Genomic DNA, 26662 nt, shown 5'->3' with positions numbered 1-26662 from the left:
GGAGGTCTTCGAGATGTTGAAATAGGATTATCAGCTACCGAAATACATTAAACGGTTGTATCTTTGGCACATATCCGACATTTAAAAAAAACTACAGGGTAATCCTGAGTTAAAAAGTTTTCAAAATTCAATTCACAGCGTTACAATTCCAAATTTTTCTTACCACTCGCTTCTAGCAAACAATTTCCACTCCACCAGAGCCCTGGATTTTCCTCAAAAAATGAGTTTCTCCTGCGCGAGTAGAAACCCTCAAACCATCTCTAAACAAAAAAGAAAATAAACATTGAAATGAAGTTGATGATGTAGTGAGTCTACTCTGTAAAGTCGTGAATGCCTCACACCGAAGTAAATTCTCATGTACACTATTAGTGCGAGTGAGGGTAGGAGAGACGCATCTATATAATTTTCTCTCAACAATGTTGGAGAAGTGAACGAAGCCCTTGGCCTGCTGAGAATCTCCATAGAGTTGTACCTACCTACCGGCATTCCACGGCTTGGTACACCCGTACTAGGCAAAAGCACCTCCGGGGACACACCATGTACCCGGTTGGATATAGTTGCAGCAACCGATGGTGGATGATGGTATATCCTGTTCTTGTAAGGGTACACCACAATGGGGTAATCCTAGCTGTCTCTTGCAGTTCCGCGCACAGAGAGGCATATAAAGGGAAACGACAGAGGGACTGAGGGGGTGAGGGAGGTTAAAGAGGAATGGGGAGGTGATCCACCTATTGAGATCGAATGACACGTCCCTTCCGGATTTCCAAGACTCTCTGTGTCCTGTAATTTCACATTGCGAATTTTGATATTCGAAGATATGAATAATATTCGCTGCGAAACTCCCTACAGGAATACAATATCATATCAGGGTTCAATATCCGATATATTTGCAAACCAACAAAATTTTTGCGTATTAAAATTCTAACTAGCGTAACTCCTTTTGTAGTTGATAAATATTCTTGACACACCGAATTTTTTTTCTCGATTGTGTCAAAATCGTGGCATAAAGATCTGCTGAGCGAGTTAAATGAAAAAAATTGTGTTTTCTTCTACATTTCTTTTCTCGACTAACTCACGACATTCCATTTTCTTTCGTCCCTGCACCCAAAATCCAGAGGATAAAATCAATTTTGCTCTCCCTCACACAACTGCATACCATTATCCTCATCGCATGACGCTCCTGATGTCGGCGGCCCTTGAAATTTCATCCAAACATTCCCATCACAATTCATCATTGCGTTTGTCGGGCACGTGTCGTCAATTTTACAAGTGGAAGAATCCCCACGGTGATCGCGTGACTCCAACAGTATCACCGAAACACGATATCTTTTATTAAACCCGCCAGTTTGGTCCGCGTTCTCCCCCATTTAATCTTCATCTCCCTGAAAATTTATCGCGCTCGATAAAAAAACCTAAAACGAACTAAAGGTCTTCGACAACTCGCTGAATTTATGCAACTAGAATCTTCAGCGAAACTTCATTAATAATCCCCCCTCCCCGGAACTATCAGCTGAGTGAAATAAACCATAGAAATATGAACGTGGGAGATGTAGAATATTTAACAATGAGGCATCAGTGGGAATGAAAAAGATGAGTATTCACCGTTGCGTTAAATTGTCGACCGTGAAACGCCCATGAGGAGCATAAATGAGTACCTCCAACGCGACTCCGCATAGCCACAAAGACAAAAAGAAAAACTCATTTAAATGAAAGAGATAAAGGGTGAACAAAAGAAATAGAATGCCCCCATGAGATTCCATTTCTCTTTCCACCTTGTCTAGGAATAATTAAATTTTGAGTGTCTCGTCGAAAATACATCTACCACGGATGAAAAGCACTGAACCCCCAGCCAGAACAAAAGATTTATCCCCATCCCGCCACCCCCGAAAAAAAAAGCGTACAAGAACTTTAGACATTCTCAATCGAGGGAGAGGGATGCAAATTTAAGAAGCCACTGTGTCGTCGTCGAGTCTGACGACCTGTCGAGGCGCATGCACTTTCGGTCTATTAGATATTCAAAGACACCAACGGCGATGGTACCGAGTGAGAGGAGTGCCTGGAGTGGTGGAGGAACTGGAGACGATGGAAGGGAAAAGCTAAGACACATTGCCGGTGACGTTCATTGAATTTTACTCTAAAGCAAGTGGGTGAGTCCTCGGCATGTACTCCTTCGTGACTCAGGCAAAATGTGGTGATTATTTTAGTGACTCGCATCGTTGCACGCACAAATTGTTGCTGAGATGTTAAAACGATGACGCAGAGAGTTCAGAGCGGTCTTTGTGGTTTTATTGGTTCCATGATTTCATAGGACATCCGGTTCAAGTCATCGTTTATTGATCGCTCACGATGCAGTGAACAGGAGATCTTCATATTGTGATTCATCAATGGGAAGTCTCATTAAAAAGTTACACCCTGCGTCTTAGGGTTTTAGAATAATGCACCGTAATCACTAGACAAAAAAATCCAGCTTTTGACTTTTCCAACAAAAAGGTCACAATCGAGACGAAAAATTAAGATGAAATTTCTCTCAACGGTGGGACTGAATCCACTATCTATAGAATAAATATTTTTAAATCCAATAGGGATTGGAGAATTTTTTTATGCTCCCTTATATCGCTTGCTTAATAAATTGCTGATATACTTCGGAAAATCATTTCCATAATTCAAAATAAAAAATTTATAGTCTCCCAGCTATTTATGGGGTCATCACAAGTAAATTTATCCTCATACTGGACTATATTTTCCCAGTACTTGAAGCTCTGCAGCCCCTGCAGCCCTCCATCAATCTCAATACATCCCTCCAATGGTCCCAAGACTCCTGTCGATATCCATCAATACTTTTTCCCCTCACCGTGATAACCCTCCCTAGATTGCTTGCATTGTTTTGTAACGTTTAAACGATTATCGAGTCACCTCAAAAGGGTCTCTTTCAATAGCAAATCCTCTCGTTTCCCTCACCCCATAGTACCCTCGTACCATGCGTTTGTGTACGGTGGGCATCGATTTCACTGGGAGTTCTCTTGTTTGCACACATCCGAGACCTACGTGCTTCCCATCGAAGTGAGTATTATATATTCGGGTGAGTGAGCATTTCAAACGGAGGCGACGAGTGAAAGTTATTCGATGTACGTGTGATGCTCTTGAAATTCCCGAACGAAATCTCTATTCGTAACATCAGATAGACCAACTCCCCCTTTTCCTTCTCAATAATTTTATGATAGAGGCACTTCGATTGACTTTTATCCAGTGTATCGACGAGGCCGCACTCTCAAGGCTATAATAAGGTTTATTCAGGTGCCTTTAAAGCTTGTTAATTAATATGATCATTATTACTCCTCATTATGTGGTGTTTATTCAATGGAAATGTGGATACGAGGATTTTTCTTCGCGTTTCGATCCCCGAAATATGTTAATATTGTAATAAGACTAATTAGTCACTATAAAATCAATACAGTAAACGTACGATCATCTGACATCTTGAGTTACTTAATGTTCAATTACCCCACAATTTAATTTCTTCCGTATGTTCAGAACTGAAGAACGTAAATATACTTAATTTAATAGCCCAACTGTTCTTGATTTAAGAACACTTCTCTGTTGAAATAAGTAGGATTTTGGGGCGAAATTTTACAGATTTATTCCTGAAATCAAGTACGAGTTTCTCATTCTTCGTACAATTCCATTAAGAGCTATGACATTCGTAAATTGACTAACCTGGTTCGAGAAACTAGAAACTTTTCTTCTGTGTGTTGACTGGACACCGGTAAATACTCCATGGCCCCAATTGTCACGGTGTTTAGCAGCTCAGAGCCATTCATCAATTTTGATACCAGGTTCATTCAAGTTTGTGGGCCGTCACTCAGCTGAAATCGTTCAGAACCAATCGATCATCTCTTAATTAGTCCTTTGATAGGTCGTCGGAATTTTTCATAAACAGACCATCAAATTGATTTTAATCGCATATTAGTCATCACGATTTTCCTGGGACCTCATGGAAAATTTCAGTGGAAATTTATTTACAGTTTTGTCTTCATTATAAAAACCTCATCTCTCTCGTTCTATCCTAAAATCCATTCCTGTTGATCCCTACAAGTACTCCAGACAAAAATAATAATATCGTCGCATTAATTCATCGTTCGATGATAGAAAATCTCGGAACGATTGATATTCATTGGATATTCAATGGTGAAGACGTTCCGTCATGAGTTTATTAGATACCGGTAAATATCCTCGTGATTGGTCCGAGGGGAAGGGGAAGTGAGGCTACCAACAAGCCAGGAAATGGTGTGAAGCCGAAGGAGCTTGTATGCCTCCACGTTGAGAGGTGTCTCAGTGTCACAGTTCAGCCGTAACCGTCCGGCTGAGTGGAGGTGTTCACGCGGTAACAGTGTCTCGATTCTTCTGCCAATAGTTTTATCTTCTCTCCCTCGGGATTTTATAGGAGACAAAAAAAAATAATCCCATTGGAACGATAAAACTGGTTTCGCTGTTGATATCGGCCTTGGTGGAGTGCGGTGAGTTCAATTGAAACGGTTAATGCGTTCGGCGGTATGAATTTAAAATAATTGATGGCTCAGCCGTCTCTGCAATTAGCAGAGAACATCGTTTCTTTATTTCTCGGATTGATCGGTTTTAATTAATCAAGAGTTTTCTCGGAAAATTTTGTTCCTTTATGCGAGGACGAACGATCCGTTTTTTGATGGCGTGAATAACTCGTTGGAGTTAATGTTTTATTCCTAGGAGGGAATTAATTATAAATGCTGGGGAATTTCTGGAGTGTTTAAAATTCAGGACTTTATGCGATATTTTTACCTGCTGTGAGTATAACCGACATGATATGAACCGGAGATGTTTTCCCACTCTAACTTGCCATAAATATATTGATAGAACACTGGTATTATCCGTCGAAGCGTCGCCAATGCCCCATTAAACCGATTAATCCAACGTCAGTATTTTTCTCCCCCTTGAGCCATCGATTTTCCTGGTTTTCATTGTCGATTCCTTGGAGAGGGTTTGTCACTGTTGTCGGCTATAAGAGACTGGGGCTTTTATCATCAATCCACTGAGAAAATATAGGTCACTTGAGTGAACAAATTTGATAATCTTTAGTGAAAGAATAGTTCAAAGAATAGTATTCTTTAAAAAATTGAAGATTGAGAAATTTTTCTGCGACTCCCGTAAATAAATTTGGAACTTGTCATATGGATATTCAAAATTATGTATTTTCAGAGTTGAAATAGATAAAATACCTATTTTTACACATAGACTATCGTTTTGAAATGTTTGTTATCGAAAGAATGGACTAAAAGATGGGAATTAATAGCGAGGATTTGCTCAGTATCAAATGTTATATCGAGGAGGATTATTTATCTTTTTCGCGTTTAATTGCAAGTTTGAAAATTATTTTATCGTGCCACTGTGTACCATTCTGTTAACACAAGTGAGAGAAACTCTCAGACTAGTTTGTAATAGTTGTCTGCGATCAGCATCACTCGACTCATTGTAATTACGTGCCCCAAGATTGGTTAATTCAATCGTTACGGCTGGTGTTTGAGAAAAAGATAGAGATACGAGTTAACACCAACTGACGCGTGTTGTCGGTTTTCTGTTGAATTGAGTACGTTGGCTCGTTGAGTCCTTGACATAATCCTTCAGAATGTGCACACTAATTCCTTGAAATAACGGATGATTATCGTTTGCCGAATAATTGTCTCGTTTTATTGGTTTTTGAAATTCACGGCGAGTTAGAGAACGAAAGCGAATTAAATATTTATGAGACGACTGTTATGTCACAGAACAAGTTGTACTAATCAGACACGAACGAGAAGGGTTCAAGGATAAATCTACAAAATTGTAAATTTTTTCTGTTGCAATTTAGTGGAAAGAATTTGTTTTTATTTCGCAAATCCTATTGGAAATTTGTCTGGTTGTTCATAACTACTTAATTGGCAAGAATTCTTTTCATTTTTCATTCCATAGAATTTCTTGCAGATGACTCTTCTCTCCGATGCATTTTTTATTTAAAGATTATTAGGAAAATTTATGCCGTGTCTTTTACACAGGAAAATTAATATCATTAAATCCAAGAAGCAATCCGAGTGGTTTCCATATAAAATACATTGAATTTCCTGTTATATTGTTTTCTACGTGATGATTTGCCCCTCACAAGCCGTTTTTATCGCGAGGCTGGTTATAAACGCATTTCAATATTGTTTTCCCTTTGATATTTCAACAGGTTTCCGCATGATATGACACAATCCAGTGAGGTGTTGGGTGTGATGGACCCACCAACGACATTCGGTCGTGAACGTGTCTACACGATCTCAAGATGCGGTGCATTTTTAGCCAGTGCACTATTTATCATTGGCATAGTTGCTACTGGACTACTCGTTTATCATTTTGCACCATGCATTGATGGTAGAACAGGAAGGAGTATGAATGGTTTTGAGGGCAGTGCACTCCTGAAATCAGCGCACTCATTCGCAATAGCTGGGACCAATAAGAAGAGAATTGATGTCAGATTGCCGAGATCAGTTGTGCCTGATTCTTATGATATCAAATTGATGCCATTCATTTGGGAGGGAAATTTCACGTTCAATGGAGAGGTTTGTTAATTTCTATTAATTCTCATGATCTATTAATGAAGTTTTGAAAATGTCTCTGAAAGGCACCACTTTTGGGAAAATTATCTGGGATATATTTTCACAGGAAATTGGATACTGCGAAAAACATGTTCTGATATTTTATCGTTACGTGACGTTTATATTTACATTTGTCTCAGTCACGTTTGTTTCTCTTCTGATAAAGTTAATAGTTTGAGGAATTGGCATATTATTCGGTGGATATGTTCAAAAGACATTTCAAAGAAGATTATGAAGAATAATGTTTGAGTGTTTTTCCTTGAACTAGAGTATCTGTGTTCCGTGCACCATAAATATCTATAAACATTACCCATTAAAGTGTTTTATCTATGAAAAATATATCCATTCCGCGCCAGCACCTGAGGAATGTATGAACTTCCTTCTCTTCTAGTTCTTCTATTGAAAAAGTACTCAAATGAACTAAATTTATTGGGGAATTTTCAATTGATTTATAACAGCTAAAGAGACAACTGCAATTATCGCATATCATCATATACATATATTTCGCTGGGACTCCAATTATCTGATTTTCCTTTCCGTATACGCCAACTTGAAAAATATTATCACGAGAATCATCAACTGCAATCAATCTTTCCTTCATGTAACAACTAATGATTAGGTATTCTCATCTCGTCATTTGCATTCTACAGGTATCGATACTGATGAACGTTACGAAGGACACGAAGAACATAACTCTTCATGCAGCAGACATGAAGATTCTGCAAAAAGAAACTACCCTGAAACAAGTCTATCCGAACAGCACGATATCAAAGTGGTTCAAGATATTGGATCAGTCCAATGACACTGCCCGAGAATTCTATATCCTAAAAACTGGGGAAATCCTCAAAGCCGGTCAACAGTACATTGTGAGTTTGAAATTCGTCGGCTCGCTCAACGATTACCTTCAAGGATTTTACCGCAGTTCCTACACAGTTGGCAATCAAACGAGGTAGGAAAATCCACCGGGAAAAAAGTTGTTAGTTTCCAGAGTCAAGTTAATGATTCTGAGAAATGCGTGATTCTCGAGGACATTGTACTGAGAGTAAAATAGGGTCAGTTTTGAAGAAAAGTCATTTAATACCTGAGTAGAAAATCAGAATATTATACGACCATGGAAAATGATCGAAGAACACAAATGATTTCCAAAAAATTACATATGAATTCATATGTCTTTACTGTTTAATGGTCGATTTGGTTTTTAGAGGAAAAATAATGACAAATCAGTATTTAAATCTCCACTAGTATTTCAAGGAAAGACAGCGTTTCTGGTGCGGTTAAAAAAAATATCTGGATATTTCTCCCATTATTCAAATCCCTTCTGCAGTCGGTTGAAATAATAGATCTACTTACCAGTGGGAAAACTACTTAAACCACAAACTTATGCGTCCACAAACTAACATTTAAAATCCATAAAACTCTGAAATAATTAAACATTCCTGGTAGTCAAGGTGCGCAGTCATATACTCTGAGGAACGAAGGATTTATAAACGTCACTAGATGTATTACAGAACAGAAAAAAATTCCAACTCAGAGGCAAGACGATCTTAATTCAAGAATCCGAAGGTTGTGAGGGATAATCCGAACCTTTGACTACTTCTTCTCGACTAAAAAGTTTTTTTAACTTTGTAGTTGAACATTCGAGCGGAGCTTCCATTTGAGTTTCATTTCATCCCAAATTTTTGAACTCTATGCAATTATTTATTTCAATTGTTGAAAGAAGTCCGTGGAAATGAGTGAATATTTCATGAATTGTAATCAGGAATTAGAAATTATTTTTTGAGTGCATGCGGAGCAAGAATTACCCTGACACCTCGAAATTACCATTATTCAGCATCCTTCGAAAACAACTTCCTCAGCCTTCACCCACAAACCGAATTATTTAATGTGATGAAATATTAATCACGTCTGTCTTCACCCCTTTTATGCTCCATTAACCTCCAGCTGGAGATATATATCCTCGGAATCAAGAGCAGACGAAGCTAGATGGGAGGGTGGAGCGGGGTGTTTTCATGCGTCTCTAGGGATTTTCACCTCAAAGTAATCTTTACCCCGTTACCGTCAAAGTAAAGTCCCAACAGAGAAAGGGTAACACGTGTACAGGATGCGTTTCGTGTTTGCTATAAAGTTTTCGGTGGTTTATGCATTATAGATGGATAGCGGCAACGCAGTTCCAAGCGACTGATGCACGACGCGCCTTTCCTTGCTTCGATGAGCCAGCCCTCAAGGCCAAATTTCAAATCAGCATTGCTAGGCCAAAGAATATGACATCTATATCTAATATGCCGAAGAAAGGCGAATCGGAGCCAGCGTAAGTATATTCACTCCTCCATCTCACTGCCACTGGTTGATATTTTCAAATTTTCCAAATCGAGTTCCACATTTTTTCTGAGTAAATATTGAGGAGAATTTGATGTGCGATATTTGAAAAAATTGTGTGCAAACAGATTCTCCTAGACGCAGGAAAAATGAAATCAACTACAGTGAATAAGCGATCAATAGCACTAGTGAATTAATACATTCCTATTGGAATCTGTAATTGGCATGAGATGTCATTCACCAAAACAATTATCCGTAAACCGCCCTTCCAATTTGCAGCAAGGAAATGCCAACATACGTTTGGGACCATTACGAACGCTCCGTCCCGATGTCAACCTATTTAGTCGCATTTATCGTATCTGACTTTGAAGTCCTGAATTCGCCAAACAGCAAATTTGGCGTTTGGGCGCGTCAAGAAGCAATTAATCAGTCTCGCTACTGTCTAGACATTGGTCCACGAATTCTCCAGTACTACGAGGACTATTTCAAGATCAAATTCCCACTGCCGAAGATCGACATGGTGGCACTCCCCGACTTTTCCGCGGGTGCTATGGAGAATTGGGGCTTGATAACTTATCGCGAAACCGCCCTCCTCTTTCAAGAGGGCGTTTCAACGAAAAGTAGCCAGCAACGTGTTGCCACGGTAGTTGCTCATGAATTAGCTCACCAGTGGTTCGGCAACTTGGTAACCCCAAGTTGGTGGACTGATCTCTGGTTAAACGAGGGCTTTGCAAGTTATGTTGAATATATCGGTATGGATTCGGTGGAGCCTGAATGGAAAGTTCTCGACCAGTTTATCATTCACGAGTTACAGAATGTTTTCACCCTCGATGCTCTCGCTTCTTCCCACCCCATTTCTATTGAAGTGGGACATCCCGATGAAATAGGTGAAATTTTCGACAGAATCTCGTACGGAAAGGGTGCATCGATAATTCGTATGATGGATCATTTTCTAACGACCGATGTATTCAAACAAGGATTGACGAATTATTTGAATGCCAAAGCCTATCAAAGCGCTGAACAGAATGATCTGTGGGAAGCCCTGACTAAGCAAGCACACACAGACAAAGTTCTACCGGATGACGTTACCATTAAACAGATTATGGATACATGGACGCTACAAACTGGTTTTCCAGTGGTGACGATAATCAGGAATTACAAAACAGGTGGAGCGCTTCTCTCGCAGGATCGCTTTCTCATTCAGAATAATACTGCTGATGTCCCTGGATTTGATGCATTGTGGTGGGTACCAATAACTTACACGACGGAAGCGTCGAAGGACTTTGCAAAGACCCAACCGTCCCATTGGATGAGGGCCGAGAAATCTGTGACCCTCGATAATTTAGGAGCCGCTTCCCATCAATGGGTCATCTTCAATATTCTGGAGACTGGATATTACCGAGTCAATTATGATAAGACAAACTGGCAGTTGATTATAAAGTACTTGAATGGAGGAAATTTCAAAGATATTCCTACCATAAATCGAGGCCAACTGGTTGATGATGCCTTGAACTTGGCACGTGCTGGAAGATTGGATTACACAACGGCCTTGGACGTGACTTCGTACCTCGCTAATGAGACCGAATATGTTCCATGGAAATCGGCATTAACAGCGCTGAGCTACTTGGATAATATACTCACAAAGTATCAGGGCTATGATCGTTTCAGGGTTTATGTTCTTAGACTTCTTGAAAATATTTATCGTGAAATTGGATTCAAGGATAGCCCTGGAGATGCTCAGTTAACAGTATTTGCGCGCATTGAGATTCTTACTTGGGCATGCACATTTGGTCACGATGATTGCGTTAGAAATGCCATTTCACAATTCCAAAGCTGGCGTAATTCACCGAGCCCCGACACCGACAATCCCATATCACCAAACTTGAAGATCGTTGTTTACTGCACAGCTATTCGTACTGGGGGACAGGCGGAATGGGATTTCGCGTGGGAGAGATATCTTAAGACAAATGTTGGCACGGAGAAGGATCTCCTGTTGTATGCACTTGGTTGTACACGTGAACCGTGGATCTTGAGTCGTTATCTTGAATGGGCAACAACTGAGAATAGCGGAATTAGGAAACAAGATACACCACGTGTTTTTGCCGTTGTTGCTGGTAATCCTATTGGGCAGCCTCTTGTCTTCAGTTTCCTGCGGAATTACTGGACGAAACTCAGGAAATAGTGAGATTCATATTTTTTAGTTTGTCAACATTTTTTTTTGTTTTACTAATTTTATGATTAACTTTGTGTTGCAGCACTGGAGCTTCCCTTCTAGCTATTAATAGTATCGTCAAAGCGGCGACGAAGAAAATTAGTACGAAATATGAACTTAAAGACGTAAGTATTTTCTAATTTTTGTGCAATTAATTGCAAAAGATTTTTGAGATTTTTGGAAGACTATTTTTTCGTGATGCAAAATTTATAGGAAAAAATCTCGATTGTCTTCACATGTGAACCTATTTTAAAGAAGTGGAGCTATGGAAATGTTATAAGTCTTCTTATAATCTATAGACATTTTATTTTTATTGGAGGAAAATATGAAAGTGTTAATTTGAGGGTTTCTTTCCTCTCGAATTTTAGTTGCTGGAATTCGCCCAAGAGCACAGTGAGGAATTGGGGAGCGCAACGCGAGCTGTCCAACAATCAGTAGAGCATGCCGAAGCCAACATTAGATGGTTAGAACGTAATTACGCAACAATCAGGGACTGGCTCCTCAAAAATAAAGCGTGAATGAACGTGTTAATTAATAATTGAATTGAGCCATCAAATTTTTATCGAACGAAAGGACAAACAAATAATTGATAAGAATACTAAAGTCGAGCGTGTTTTATTTGCTTGACTTCTGATAGGTATTAATGAGGAATCACAGATAAGCTGGTGTCTAATGCTCGTAAGAGGTCAAATTGAATGTTTTTCCTTTTGTATCTACTTGTAAATATCATGTTAAGAGCATTTTAGATGTAAGTATTTAAATTGTTGTCAGAACTGGCTGATTTCTCTGACTTGTTCGAGTATGATCTCTGAACGTTCAATTTTAATGTTTTCATAGTCGATCTAATTTTTGAAAAATATTTTTGAATCTCATATTGATAATGTCGTCTGAATACCGCACAATACTGGATTTTTATAAATGGAAGAGTTATTATTTTGAACATTTTACTCTGTTCCACGTATTCTACAGTGTTGAAAAATATTCAAGTCCATTTCTTAACTCGAAATTATCGTAATACTTACAATATTCATTCACTACATTCAATCATCCGAAGACAATGTTATTTTATATATTTTTTTCATACAACGATATCCTAAGAGATTTTGATCTTCCAGTAATAAAATTGTGTTAATTTCTCAGAAAAGTAATTATCACTTCATTTACAACAGAGGAAATTATTATACTCTATTATGATCTGCTTCCTACAGCTCTCACAAATATTCATAGAGTGATGAAAAAAAAGGAAGTTGTCATCATGGCGACAACTAAACCAACAATCACCTTCCCCTCCACCGAAAAAAATTGTCTGCCACTTATTTTCGTTCATCCGGAAGTGTTATGTCATGTAAATACTTTAATCAAACTGAACAAGTCTCTTGAATGCGTCAACAGCGACTTGAATGAACTCAAGATAGAGTTAGGATTCTGATTTTGTAAATGTTGGTGAAGGTAAGACAAAAAAATTTGTTTCTTCTGAAAATACGACCAACCCTACCTGTCTTGGTATTAATATTAGTAGAACGCTCCTGAACACACCGCAAAATCGAAAAGGCAGGCGCTAGGTTCCGTTCAAAAAGAAATTAGCATATATGAACAAATCCCTAAATAATATCCCATATAATTCTAATATGAAAAAATTCAACGTGTATATAACTTGGATTTATTAACTTTCAGGAATAATTTGTTTTCATTCATACAAAAAATATTTTTTTACCTATCATTACATTATTGACTACGTTCTATCATTAGCTTTCTTCTTACGGTACTTACAAATAGTCATGATGCAAAGAAAAAATACGGAAGTCGCCACAACTGCGGCACAAGCACCAATTATCACTCCCACAAAAGGTTGCATACCACTGGCATTGTCCTTACCATTTTCCCCTGATATTTCCGGGAGCTTTATAACAGGCGGATTCATCAACCAAAATTGGATAAGCCTCTCGTGAATCAAGAACCACTCCCAATTCTTCTTCGCTTCATTCAGCGATGCTTTGAGGGAACTCAAGATATGCTTAAGTTCACCTGACTTTGCATTAATGAACTTCTCCAGTCTATCTATTCCCTCCTGCGTTGAAAGTCTCAATGCAACTGCATTAAATAGATTAGTTACAGTTCCCCAGCCACCGTGTCCCTTACGAATGGCATCATAATTGCTGATGAGATATTCGAGAGTTACATTAACCCCGTAACTATCAGCTAAGTATACAGATGAGTAAACTGTATTAATATTTTGATCGCGTATCAAATCATTTTCCGATAATGCAGCTTTGAAGTATTCATCGATTGCCTCTGGATTTCTGGTGCACCCTAGTCCTTGTAAAATTGTTACCTTCTCAGCCTCCAAGTTGGTGGTGAGGTACTGATTCCAGAGGAACTTCCAATCCTCATAATTACCCCATTTCATAGCTGCGCAGTAAACCGCCTTCTTAGCATTCACAGGGATTGGTTTATTCAAATTATTTTTCCAGAGATCAAAAAGACGTTTAGCTTCAGCAATACAGTCTTCGTGATTGTATTTACAGGCGGCGTGCAATATCAACTCTCTGCTCAGCTTATTCTGCATCCCCTCATTATTGATCTCCGAAAAGCCAAGTTTTCGATATGAGAACTCTAGGAGACTCAGAACGTACTTCTTGAAAAGTTCATCAATCTCATGACCCCCAAAGCGATCAGACAGGAATGCGATACCACTGAAGAATGCTTCCCAAGGTGAATTATGCAATTCCTTCTTGAGGTATAGGGTACTTCTCAGTGCAGTATCGTAGTCGGTGACATCTGCCCGGGCAAGATTTAAGAGATCATTGATTATCTGACCGCGGTTGATTGCGTGAATTCCTCCAAAATTTTCTGAATGCAACGCTACGAATATACGTGACCAATTTTCGGGATCGTAATTAACCCGATAGTAGCCTTTTTGCTCGACATTGATCAGGAACCACTCGTCTGCGGTTTTTGGTAGAGATACGGTTTTGTTCTTTCCGCTGAACCAAAATACAGGACGACCGTTATTGGATACTCCGCGTCCAGAGGTTTGGAAGGTAATCGGGATCCACCAGGTCTGAGTGACGTTGGCGTCGCCTTTCGTTAGTAAGAAACGCATCTGTAAATATACGGTATTCGTTTGAAAGAATTGTGAACAAGCATTTTACTTCCAGATGTACAAAAGTTCCAAATCACGAATTTCAAAAGTTTTAACTTGAGAACCGAAACCTTCGAAATCCTGACGACATTCTGTCTCTGTTCTTAATTGAATTCTTTATGACGTGTTTATGGGATCTAAAATTCATGTATTCATTAAGTTGAGACTTACCTGCTTCACAGTGAGATTCCCATTAACAAATCTGGCATGAACTACGGGATACCCTGCTTGATTAGCCCAAGAACTCATTAAAGTGGCAACATCCTGATTAATATTATTCAGTCCACCATTCGCATTAGCACTTCTTTGAAGTGCAGTCCACAATTTATCTGGTGTACCCGTGCTATATTTATTTTGGTCCAAGTAATAATGCAAACCATCTCTGAAAATCTTCTCCCCAAAGGCCTGATGCATCATGTGGATAACACTGGCAGCTGATAAACAGAATCATCGGCGTATACTGATTGCAATCTCTTCATTATCATCAATCAAATTTCGGTAATAGTGGTATTGACTTACATTTGCTGTAGGCGATGGAACCATATCCTTCTCCCTCGTCGAAGGGGGTCGTCATTTTATTGTTCATGGGCCGCATTGTTGGGACTGAATCATCTAATAACGCTCTCTGTAACTCATGGGTTATGAATTGCTCCATCAAATTCCAATTTGGTTCACTCTGTAACAGAGATCGACATTGTATTCCACTAATCATGAACAATAGGTGTTCAATCTGGACTGAAAATTCCGAGTCGTGTTAAAGCTTCGGAGTAACAATAGAAATTTGTTGACACGACTTTTTGGAGTCACGAAATCAAAAATATGTAGATACTAACAGCGTTTATAGTGAGCCATTCGAAATATTGAGCGAATCCTTCGTTCAGCCAAATGTAAGACCACCAATCGCAAGTCACCAGATTTCCGAACCACATGTGGGTTAATTCGTGACTCACTAGAATGCTCAAATACCTCGTGAAGTAAGTTCGCGTCATTGCAGAGTCAATTAGAAGGCCGTACTCCCTATTAAATCAAGCCAAAGATTAGATCGACCTCTCTCATTCTGACTTTCTGTGTTGACAACAATTGAGTAAAGTTACGCGGTATTTAAAGGATATTCCATAAATATTTTATTCTCCAGCTCATCATTTCCCACCGGCTTATGATTTTTTAAACTTCAAAATCGAAAAAGTCCGTAAGGGAAGAGAAGTTTCCGTTTATGACGGGTTATGATTGAGTGGGACTCAAAGAGGTTTTATAAAGCCTGATATCATAATTGAATGACATTTTACCGAAACGTCACCAGTCCCCAATTTTCCATTGCTCCACCATTGAAATCTGGGACAGCAACGAAATCCATTTTCCCGATGGGATAATCCACTCCAGTGTAATTCTCCAAAAACTTTAGAGATCTTTCTCCCACCGTCAGTGCATAATGACTATCATTAATTGCATTTGGCCGTGCCCAGACGCTGAAGTTCCCATTTTTGATCGTCACGGATTTGAAATCGGAGACAACGAAGGCAACAAGATAAGTGGACATTGGCACAGATTCTTCAAAACCGTCCCATGTTCTATTTTGTTTTCTATACGAAAAAAAAGTAGAAATTAAAATGAACAAACATAAATTTCTGTAGTGAAATGTAACAACTAAATAACTCAATTTAAAGCGGAATGAATTTTTGATGAATATATTCTCAGATCCCGGGGGAAATAAACTTATCCTCATGGAAACCTGTTCAGCGAGAGCTAGGAAAGAGCTCTCCAGTAGAATTTCATCTTTCGCCTTCAATTTCAGAATTTCCCAGTCAAAATGATTTTCAAATCCACAGCCAAAAGTTCCAAAACAATTATTTATATAGAAAGATCAACCCCCATTGACTTTCCTTCCCCTAATAATCTATTAATTAATCCATGATTGAACGCTGCACGAATGTGAATTAATTACTATAAATATCTACTCATTTCTCCATCTCCGCTATTAAACCCAGCGAATGACATAACTCAAAAATACTCACTCCGATGGGATTGACTTAGCCAAAGGCATATTACTCAGCGTGTGATATTCATTCTCCCTCTCAATATTAATCGTGAATTTCGCTTTGAACGACGGCTCATCAAAGCACGGAAAAGCCTGTCTAGCTCCCACCTTCTCAAACTGAGTGGAAGCCAACCACCTACAAAAATAAACCTTTCAAAACTCCCCCTGCGAAAGCCCTCCCTCAAACTCACCGTTTGTTTCCCAAGTTATCCCGATACGAGCTCCGGTAGAATCCCACCATATTGTCGTTCAATACTCCCGAGTACTTCATACTCATCCGGAGAGAAGAGCCAGCCCTGCAAGTTGTCTTCAAGTAAATCGTAAATTTATGCGTCACAGAGTTCCATTTTGTGACATAATATTCTCGAATTTCACCAGGACCACCATAAACTTTAACATCGTTAACATTCAATTCATTCGTATGCAGAACAATGATCGAAGTGCTGCGCTGTACATTCATGGTAATCTGAACTTCTCCATCAAATGTGAAATCACGTTCCTCGAAATAAGGCTGAATTGATAAATTGTAGTTAGTTGGTACAATGGTGGTAGGAAGACGATAGTCGTAGGTGTCGTAGCGTTCCCCCAACCAGGCGAAAATTTCTGGGCTGCGATCATCGTACCACTGGAGCTCTTGCTTTGCACGTTTCAATGAAGACCTCAACGAGCTCTGAATTTCGGGAATTTTCACCTCGAATTCATTCACAAACTTCTCGAATTCTGCGACAAGTTCTTCCGTGGAAAATTGAGAGGAAATTCCACTTAAAATAGCCTCAACGGGACTGTAGCTACCATAGTACTTGTACATATCGACGTAATATTGCCTAACAAAATCTAATGTCAAAACGGCTCCAGCATGTCCTGAACTGTATACACCAGAAAAAACGCTGGTGCTATCTTGGAATCGAATGGGTGAGTCCTCAGTTATTGCAGCCGTCAATAGTTTCTTCAATAATACTTTATCCTCGGAGCATCCCAGTGCACCGAGTATCAATACTTTTTCAGTGGCAAGTGGTGCAGTCTTATATTTATCCCACAGGAAATTCCAGTCGTCGGTCGTTCCACGTTTAATGGCGGTGCAGTAAATTGTATTGCGGAGATTAACAGGGACCAATTCTTTTTCATTAGCCCTCCAGTTAGCGAATAGCTTCGTAGAATTACTGGTACACTCTTTAAGGTCAAATGCACATGCCCAATTTACGACGTATCTTCTCAATAATTTGTTGTAGTGGCTGTCATTTTTTGGCTCATCGAAACTCAGTTTTTCATAAATCGGTGACAGTATTTTTTGAATGTGTTTTTTGTACCAGCTGTTGATCTCTCGACCAGTAAATTTTTTAGTGAGATAGGAAAGACCGTTGAAGGCCGCCCTCCAAGGAATGTAATTGGTTTCTTGCGTGAGATATTCAGTGGCTGATAACGCAGTAACATAATTTGTGTAGCCCGCACGCGCGAGATTGAGGAGATCGTCGATTATTGAGGCTCGATTTATTTCGGAAATTTGATCGTATTGGTTGTTGAGGGCCTCTATTATCCGCGTCCAGGAGACATTATCATAATTTACCCGGTAGTATCCTGGAAGGATATATCAATAAATTTTTGTGCGGGTGGAAAATATCTTCGAAGGAAGAAATGGCAACTCGCGAGATACGTTAGAAATTTTCCTCTCAACTCTTTTTGACATGTTTATTTCCAGATTAATTAATGGGGATCGATAAATTAATTTCAAGATCAGTTCAGGTAAATGAATTATCGTAATTAACTCACCAGCTTGTTGAACATTGAGAATTACCCAGTCACCAGCGCCGTGTGGCAGGGGAACTATACGACGGGGTTCGCTGAACCACAATCTAGGAGTAGTCGACGTAAAATTTGGACTCGATTTAGAAGCCCACGTTATTGGAATCGGCCAAGTTTGATTTGTGGGAATTTTATCAGGATTACTAAGCAGAAAACGTTCTTGAGACATTATTACATTGCTGGTATCGATATTCACAGTCAGCACTGGAACCCCCGCCTGGTTCGTCCACTTTTCCATAATTGATTGCACAGTACCATCCAAGGTAATGTTACTTTGTTGTACATTTTTTTCGAAGGCTGCGAAGAGGTCTGCGGGTGTTGCACTTCCGTAAGACCTGAAATGAATAAATTATGACACATCATTAATATCGCTCAAGTTAAATAGCAAGTAGTTAACTGATGAGGAGAGTGACCTAGCAATAAGGTAATCATGGAGAGAACTGTAAAACACTTCCGTTCCAAAAACCTTCTCCATCATCCTCAGAACACTAGCGGCTTTCCCATAGGAAATCGTATCGAAAATCCCCGCAATCTCACTTGGACTGTAAACATCATGCGACATAGGATGACTAGACGTTAATCCATCAGTTGCGAATGCCGAGTGCACCTGCTCAACCACAAATTGAGACTCCAATCCCCAAGTTGTTTCAATCTAAAAACCAATAAAAAGAGAATTATGTAATCAATCAATTAATTCTACCTTTATTGATGTCAATATCTATCGACAACTTGCCTGAGCAGTTGTGTGATACTGATAGTACCGTGCAAATCCTTCACTGAGCCACAGGTATTTCCACCAATCTGGACTAACGAGATTACCAAACCACTGATGAGCTATTTCATGAGCAATTACGTTGATAATCGCCTGCTTGGAAGTTATGGGTGAATATTGATCATCATAAAGCATATTGGATTCCCGGTAAGTGATGAGACCCCAATTTTCCATAGCACCAGAACTGAAGTCTGGCAGTGCAACCATGTCGAGCTTGTTTAGTTGATACGGAATCTTGAGAGATTTTTCGAAAAATTCAACTACTGGAGATATCACTGAAGCTGCATATTTTGCGTGGTCTATCGCGTTCGGCCTAGCCCAAGCTTCGTACCGTAAAACGTCGTAAGTACTTCTGAAATCCGACACTACTAGAGCCAATAAATATGTTGACATTATGGGGGTGTCCTCGAATGTCACCAACATTCGATCGCCACTGAAAATAATTTTTAAATATTGAATTATAATTGTTTATGGTATGCGAATATATCTTTGCTACGCCAAGAGTTATTCATCGTCTTTTTCTGGTAAAAGCAGATTTTTATTTTATACTGTTTCAGCTTTGCAAGAACAAAGGGATCGAAAATGTATTAGCTCATATGAAGAAAGTTGCACAGTTGGATAAATGCCGCGAGTTGCATTTGCCCGGAAATATTTTCGATTTTTCTTTATCTCTCTGGCCCCATTGAGCACTCGGCCGTTATCCCCTTGGAGACTTTATGGAAAATATGGGAATTTACATGGGAAGGAAATAGAGCAAAGTGAGGAGTAATTTCCGTCATGAATTTGCAGAAGGTCAATTTTTATTCAGGCTAGGGCTTTGAAAAATTGTAAAATTTATTATACTCACTCGGCAACCTCGATTCTTTGTGGTGTATTGCTAAGAGCTTTAAAACCTGGCGGTCTACTCACGCTCAGTCGGAATGTGGCTTTCAGAGCGGGTTCATCGAAACACGGGAACATTTTCCTGGCGCCCACGGGTTCCAGATGAGTTGCGGCCAACCATCTGTAAAGGTATACTATACAGTTTCATATGTGCAATTTTAACTTTGATATCATTTTTACCCATGTCCTCTCACATTTATGTCATTCTGAGTAGGACGTGCAAAGGAAGACACATCGCCCATAGGAAAAGCAATTAATTTTTTGGAATACGCTATTAAGATAAATTTTTTTAGGAATTTAGGTATTATTTCTACCGCGTTCATTAAGAAATACTTCGCAAATTTTATGATGAAAATTATTATTTTGCTGTGTATATTCATTTAACTCTGATTAGTTGGATGTTGGAGAAAAACCGCAGGTCTGTTTTGTGAAAACAGATGAGTGAGTTTGTACACGGCAATTATGGAAAGTAAAATGCTGGATAACGTTTTTCAGACAATGGATGTTGGGAGGCAGTGGTTTTAAGCGGATTTCTGAATAGAACGCGGAGAGAAAAAAGGACAAGTGCATATTAATGGAAATGGATTGAGTTAGTCGGATAATGGAGCGAAGTCCGAGTTTGCGTAGCGTTTTTTCTACTATTTTACTTCAACCCCCTGTTCCAGTGGTGCGCTCTCCCTTATGTGAATATAGTGGTTCATAAAAATCAGATTCATTAACTTGGTCGAAAACATCATTTTCTTTTCAATGGGAACTAAAGGAAAATTCAGCACCCTGACACACGAGGATGCGAAATACTCCTCTAACTCATTCAATTATAATTCTTATAATAAAAAAATAGCGTACAAATTTACAAACCTCGTATTATTATTCGCATCGATGTAGGAACTCCTGTAAAATCCTTTCATGATCGTATTCAGAATTCCGGTGTACGAAATTTCAATAATTAATGGTGACCCTGTAGCTAAGGGTTCCTCAAGCGTCAGTTCCAATAATTGATATTCTTTTAACTCGTTAGTTGCTTTTATTTTAATCTCATCGCTATTCACCCGCAGGATAATACTGTGGATCTTGATTTCATGGATATGAAAAACGACTTTATCAGTTTTTTCGATGACTCGAGTGGTGATGTTAACATATCCATCAAATGTGAAGTTCCCAGGCGTAATATAAGGTGTGACCTTAATGACATAACTTTGAGGAATAATGCTTTTTGGTAATAGATAATTATTCTGTTCTACTGGGGGACCCTCTCCCTTCTGCCTCTCATTGTACGCAGTGATCCAGTCAATGATGGCCACAGATTTCTCATTGTACCAACTCAGTTCGTACTTTGCGAGTTCAAGTGACTGCTGTAGAGATTCGTGAATTGATACCGAGATATCACCACTTGCTTTTACGAAACTTTCAAAAACATCCACGAGATTCTTCGTGGAAAACCGTTGAGACGCTGCTGATAAGATACTAGCGGTCGTATCATAGTTCCCATAACTAGGAAATGAATACGAAACTAATGTTAAAGAGGAAACTGATTAAAAATAAAACAGATTAGCTCAACGAATTTGTCAAATCCTAACATTCTAGAAAAGACTTTTGGTCTCAAAGAAAAATTCCAGAATAAATGTGTTTGTTATATATCTAGTGAATTGTCAAATAGACTGAAACAAATATTATAAGAAAGCAACTACAGTTGACAGCAGAATAAATAGATAATGACAGTATAGTACTCACTATTCATGCATTTTCACGTGGTATTTTTTAACAAATTCCAGAATATATTCAGCTCCAGCCAAACTGGAACTGGAAACTGCAGTGAAAATTGTTCTACTGTCTTGTTTGCGAATACGTGATTGTTTATACTCTGTAATCGCGGAAAGTAGATACCTGAAAGTACAGGGAATTAGTCTCTCCAAAAGTGTCAAAGGACTCTAACAGATCTTACGTTTCCAAAGTGGTCGTATTTTGTGTACATGCCAGTGCATTCAAAATTACCACTTGCTCCGTTGGACAGTTGGAATTAATGTATTTATCATGTAACGCCTCCCAATCTTCAAATGTTCCATGCCTCATTGCCGAACAATAAATCGTCGCTCTATGGTTCTTTGGAATACTACAATAAATATCAAAGTTCCTTTTTCATTTTCAATTCGAGCTCAGTAAGGATTGAATATTAAAAATTATCTCATATTCATACATTGAGGCATTCTTTCTCCATAATGCAAAGTATTCCTGGGATTTTTTTAGGCATAATTCGTCATCCAATTTGCACGCCAAGTTATTCAACTCTGCTCGCAATAAAATTGTTAATCGATCGTCGGTCGATTGGTCTCCAAATCCCATTTTTTCACGGATTTTCGAGATGAAATTGAGCGTAAAATTCTGTAAGAGAAGCACTCATATATTACCCGATGCGTTTGGCAATTAATTTCTGTTTTTGTGGATAAAATGTTGATTACAAAAATAAAACAATTACCTTGAAAAAATGTTGGTGTTCTCCACCAGCAAAACGTTTATGAAGATAGTCGAAGCCATTGAAAAACGATTTAAATGGAAGATAATTAGTTTCATTTTTTATATACTCTAGTCCATCGAGTGCAATCTTATAGTCTAAATCTCCAGCTCTCGCGAGATTTAATAAATCGTCGACGAGAGCCGCTCGATTAATTTCATGGATTTCCTCGAAGTTCTCGCTTTTCAGCGCACCAATAATACGATACCAGCCACGTTCGTCATAATTAACTCGATAGAATCCTGATGAAATATCGGGAATTTAATTATCAGTATTCTTGTAATAATACCCACATTATTCTTATTATTATACATACCGCTCTGCTGGACGTTAACTATCACCCATTCGTCCGGTTTACTTCCTGCATCGATGGTGGCGTTTGCAGTTTTAAACCAATATTTGGGTTTCGTTGATTGGAAATTGCGTTCACTGTGCGTTGTCCATGTCAATGGAACAGACCATATAGCACTGGTGGCAGTGTTCTTCGGATTACGAATGAAGAAGCGTTTTTGAATTAGTGATAATGATCCATTGCTCACTGTGACTTGTACAACAGGATATCCTGGCTGTTTTGTCCAGGTATCCATAGCATTTTTTAATGGTTCCAGGAGACCAATGCTTGTAGCGTTTATTTTATTCGCGAGAGCAGTCCAAAGGTGATCAGGAGTTGTTGAACCGTATTTACTATCAATCAAACAAACGAACACGTATCATCAACATTAAGCAAACGTTCAATCGTGGATTTCATCTGTAATTATCGATAATTTGAGTGGAATGCTGAGAGAAACTGTCCGAAAAAATGAAAACTAAATTAGAATTTATTATTCTATGAAATAATTTTTTTAATTAATTTGGACCATTGAAATAATTTTTTGTTTGCTGAAAAAATTCATCAGATTTTTTACTTTGATTTCAAATACTCCTGCAGTCCAGAATTGAATTCAGAAGATCCGAAGGACAGATCCATCATCCGAACAATACTCGCCCCCTTGGAATACGTGATAGTGTCTCCCATAGTTCCTATTTCCTCCTGGCTCGCCACTTGTCGAGACAAAGGCTTGGAAGAATCCAGGGAATCGGTGCCAAAAACTGCCTGAAGTTGCTCCACCACAAACTGCTGTTCCATTTTCCAACTCGGCTCCATCTGAAATCAATGATCATCATATGTTTCGAGATTGACTCGAGGCATTTGAGTATTCACTTGGGTAATAATACCTTCGTGGTTGCAAAGTACTGATAATATCTGGCAAATGCTTCGCTCAGCCACAAGTATCCCCACAACTCAGGAGTTACCAAGTTGCCAAACCACATGTGAGCACACTCATGTACAATTACAGATGCCACACTCTGTTGAGCAGCATCTGATGATTCTCTGGGATCGTACAGTAATCGTGATTCCCTGTAAGTGATTAGGCCCCAATTTTCCATTGCACCTGCTGAAAAATCTGGAACCGCAACCATATCCATTTTTTTCAATTGGTAACTCTCATTGAATAAATTGGAGAAGTAATCGATAGATTTCTGTCCGATGTCGAGAGCATAGTTGGCCTGATCAACGGCTTCAGGTCTTGTCCAAATCTTGAAATTTCCATGAGTATTTGATACTGAACTAAAGTTAGATACCACAAATGCCACTAGATATGTGGACATTGGCACACTAGTTTCATAAGTGTCCCAGATTAAATTTCTGAAAGATTAATCTTCGTTATTTACGCTGAATTGATATTTCGTAAGTTTGAATGTCCATTATTTACCCAGTGGGTTGGCTTCCACTCAGCGGCATGTTGCTTAAACTTTTTAGCGACGATTGATGCGAAATTCTAATGCTGAATTTGGCCTTGAAATGTGGCTCATCGAAGCATGGGAATGCATGTCGTGCATGCGTCGTTTGGAATTGTGTAGCGGCTAGCCAGCTGATCAGTGAGAAAGTTTAGTAAATTGATCTCTTAATTTACACATTGGAATCGAGGTCAATGTACAGGATACGACTGTATCCGATGGTATACTTATTATTGAACTATATACGCTTATGGTACACTTGCTATTTGACTATAAAGCAACTTCTCCTAATTTGTTATACAGCGTGTCCTCATCAACTTTAAAAGTTAATATCAGTTAAAAAATGGAGACCAGTTGTATAGACAATTAATTTTACCCCGGATATCAGGCGAGAACCTGGATTTTTTTATTTTTGATCTTGAATTTCCCAGACATCACAATTATGATCTCGTTAAATTTTTATTCTCACTACCCGTTAAATTTTATAGAATTTAAGAGTCAGGGATTTTCATAGAGTATGCAAATAACTATTTTTCTAAGTATCCGTTATTTTTTCTTCTGTATTTTCAGATAACGATTTTCAAGTTAAGACAGACTCATCATAAAAAATATCATTATCAGTGTACACAAAATACTATTCATTTCCTTGTTGTCGTATCAAATATCCAAAAGTCATCGCGGTGATAATTGTAGGTCAATTATTGATCTTGAATATAGAATAAATTCTTACTTGAGATTTCCCTCCTTATCAAAATATGAGCTCTTGTAAAATCCAATCATGTTATCCATCAATCTCCCACTGTACTGAACAGCGATAACAATAGCAGAATCCTTTGGAATTGTACTGTCCAAAATAAGTGACAATTTCTCAGTTACCTTCTCATAACTTGAGTTAACAAAAGCAGGAAATTTTCGACCTGTGTCATCAGGTAACTTCGATTGCGCTTCCGTTACACTTGCTGATATAAAATCGATATTTCCCATGTGCAGCACAATTCTGTTTGTTTCAGCAATCACACGCGCTTGAATCACCACAGATCCATGGAGGGTGAATCCAGCTCCATCCAGAAACGGTGAAATTAGAATTTGGTAATGGTCAGGTACAACAGAAGTCGGCAAACGATAGTCGGGCGTTTCATCATCACTAACTGCTTTGCCGTCAATTGAATTGTTTCCATTAATCTGTATTAATCGCTGATGAAGGTAGTTACCCACTGAATCTTCACTTGAATACGCAATACAATTTCGAAGACTAGCAAGAAGCAATGTCGGCACAAGCACCAGCAGCCAGTTCTTCCGGTGCAGGCCCATCCTGTGTGACCAGAAAATTCCAACTAATGGATCTGCTACACTTTTTCATTACTCAACTGCCTAAATATATATCACAAAATTCATTATCAACTGATCTGGAGTGGGCCGAAAAATCAATTGATAGTGAGAATTGAAAAACTGTGTTACAAGTTGGCTTTGATATTTTGAGTCAACACCGTAAAACTTCAAACGTCTACTAACATTCGATCTTCCTTGAAGACACAACGTGAATCACTTCATCTAGACCATCATCAGTTCTTTTCAACTCATGAGTAGCGAACTCTATCACTCAGCGATAATAATGTGGATTCATGAATTCTATGTTACTTCTGATACAATTATAATACGACGTTGATAATGTTCAATAACGTTGACTATCTAAAAATCAATAAAATACCATATCACCTGCCGCATGTCATGTTTAATCCCTCTGAATTATTGTTATCAGATAGGATGAAGATGGTAGCGAACTAGGCGCACAGATAAATATGGATTTAAAATTGTCTTAATCCTCGCGTTAATCGTTCGCTTTAGTTTTTCAGTTGGAATTGAACCGCAGTATTTATCACTGAATTTCTCACGACATTTCTTCACCTCCGCACTTGCCATATTAAATTTGAATGAATGCAATAACTCACCTGCTTTGTGCGCTGACAACCTATCAATAGAAGAATTCACTAATATATTTCAATCAATTCCGCATTATTCATTAATGTAAACGTTGGTTGGAGCGAAGTGAAGCGTAGGCTAGGCAAGTTTTTACTCTGCTAGAACGATGTAATTCGAGAGCTGTTCAAAAATCAATGAAAATGATACTGAGGGAAGAGAATGTGTCTGTTCACCTTTTGTTCATCGACAGATTATATGTTATCGGAAGCATACTTCTAATTAATATTGTGGCCAGAGTGTTATCTAACTCATAGCATCTGATCTTAAGGTAATCATTGATTATTCCCAGAATTCCAAACATATTTTATCAATGTTGGTTAATCAATTTTGCTCGTAGTGAAACGCAAGCGTGAGACGTTCTATTTGAGATTAAGCGAGGATATGAAGCGGTAGATGGAACAGTTGAATAGAGAAATCTATCTAACGTGTATGTGTTTTCTTATCACAGAACGGTGTTTTGCTTTTGTTTCATTATTCTAGACAAGACTCATTTTTTCGATCATTTATCTCCGGGATATCTCGAGATATCCTGTTTTTCAATAGTATTTGCGGTCGAAATACCTGAAGGCCATCAAAATTATTGGATATTTTCAC

General features: G+C 38.6%; 3 protein-coding genes across 6 annotated transcripts in view; 1 reads left to right on the top strand and 2 right to left on the bottom strand.

Moving 5' to 3' along the window:
• Positions 1-12313, top strand: part of LOC135169657 (aminopeptidase N) — a 29915-nt gene extending 17602 nt beyond the window's left edge. Inside the window, exons 1-7 of one of the 3 annotated variants that reach the window (XM_064134858.1) lie at positions 4375-4514; positions 6236-6605; positions 7292-7590; positions 8791-8949; positions 9237-11138; positions 11213-11294; positions 11538-12313. In XM_064134858.1, coding sequence (XP_063990928.1) covers positions 6249-6605; positions 7292-7590; positions 8791-8949; positions 9237-11138; positions 11213-11294; positions 11538-11687 — 2949 coding nt within the window. In that variant the 5' untranslated portion in view covers positions 4375-4514; positions 6236-6248 and the 3' untranslated portion in view covers positions 11688-12313. Of the gene's footprint in view, positions 1-4374; positions 4515-4658; positions 4818-6235; positions 6606-7291; positions 7591-8790; positions 8950-9236; positions 11139-11212; positions 11295-11537 lie in introns of those variants that run through there. The other 2 variants (XM_064134852.1, XM_064134844.1) reach the window with 2 other exon arrangements.
• LOC135169873 (uncharacterized) lies at positions 509-4159 on the bottom strand. Its single transcript, XM_064135262.1, has 3 exons — positions 3715-4159; positions 1157-3641; positions 509-780 (listed from the first exon to the last, which is right to left on the bottom strand). Exons 2-3 carry the CDS (start codon positions 1365-1367, stop codon positions 509-511), a joined length of 483 nt encoding a protein of 160 aa, XP_063991332.1. The 5' UTR covers positions 1368-3641; positions 3715-4159.
• Positions 12314-12806: 493 nt separating the features above from the next.
• LOC135169530 (putative aminopeptidase-2) lies at positions 12807-26238 on the bottom strand. 2 transcript variants are annotated; one of them, XM_064134610.1, is made up of 22 exons: positions 26038-26238; positions 24819-25400; positions 24064-24222; positions 23525-23996; positions 23215-23453; positions 22626-22993; positions 22274-22551; positions 21995-22179; positions 21743-21910; positions 21532-21684; positions 20659-21291; positions 19766-19921; positions 18880-19351; positions 18560-18798; positions 18114-18481; positions 16538-17921; positions 16324-16482; positions 15598-15891; positions 15145-15328; positions 14831-14987; positions 14483-14745; positions 12807-14272 (listed from the first exon to the last, which is right to left on the bottom strand). In XM_064134610.1, exons 2-22 carry the CDS (start codon positions 25397-25399, stop codon positions 12902-12904), a joined length of 8283 nt encoding a protein of 2760 aa, XP_063990680.1. In that variant the 5' UTR covers position 25400; positions 26038-26238; the 3' UTR covers positions 12807-12901. The 2 variants fall into 2 exon arrangements, with proteins under 2 accessions (XP_063990680.1, XP_063990674.1); XM_064134604.1 differs by lacking the exon at positions 26038-26238 and adding an exon at positions 25601-25742.
• Between the last annotated feature and the right edge of the window lie 424 nt (positions 26239-26662).

This window comes from Diachasmimorpha longicaudata, chromosome 1 (genome assembly GCF_034640455.1).
Source record: "Diachasmimorpha longicaudata isolate KC_UGA_2023 chromosome 1, iyDiaLong2, whole genome shotgun sequence".
NCBI classification, from domain to species: Eukaryota; Metazoa; Arthropoda; class Insecta; order Hymenoptera; family Braconidae; genus Diachasmimorpha; species Diachasmimorpha longicaudata.
The sequence above is the reverse complement of the archived record's forward strand: the minus strand, read 5'-3'. Positions and strand labels throughout refer to the sequence as shown.

Coding starts and splice junctions, on each gene's coding strand:
- LOC135169873 (XM_064135262.1), bottom strand. CDS start 1,367: ATGGGGGAGAACGCGGACCAAACTGGCGGGTTTAATAAAAGATATCGT. Junction 781..1,156: donor GTCATGCGATGAGGATAATG/GTATGCAGTTGT, acceptor GTGAAATTACAG/GACACAGAGAGTCTTGGAAA.
- LOC135169530 (XM_064134604.1), bottom strand. Junction 19,352..19,765: donor CAAAGAATCGAGGTTGCCGA/GTGAGTATAATA, acceptor AATTATTTTCAG/TGGCGATCGAATGTTGGTGA. Junction 18,482..18,559: donor CATGATTACCTTATTGCTAG/GTCACTCTCCTC, acceptor TATTCATTTCAG/GTCTTACGGAAGTGCAACAC.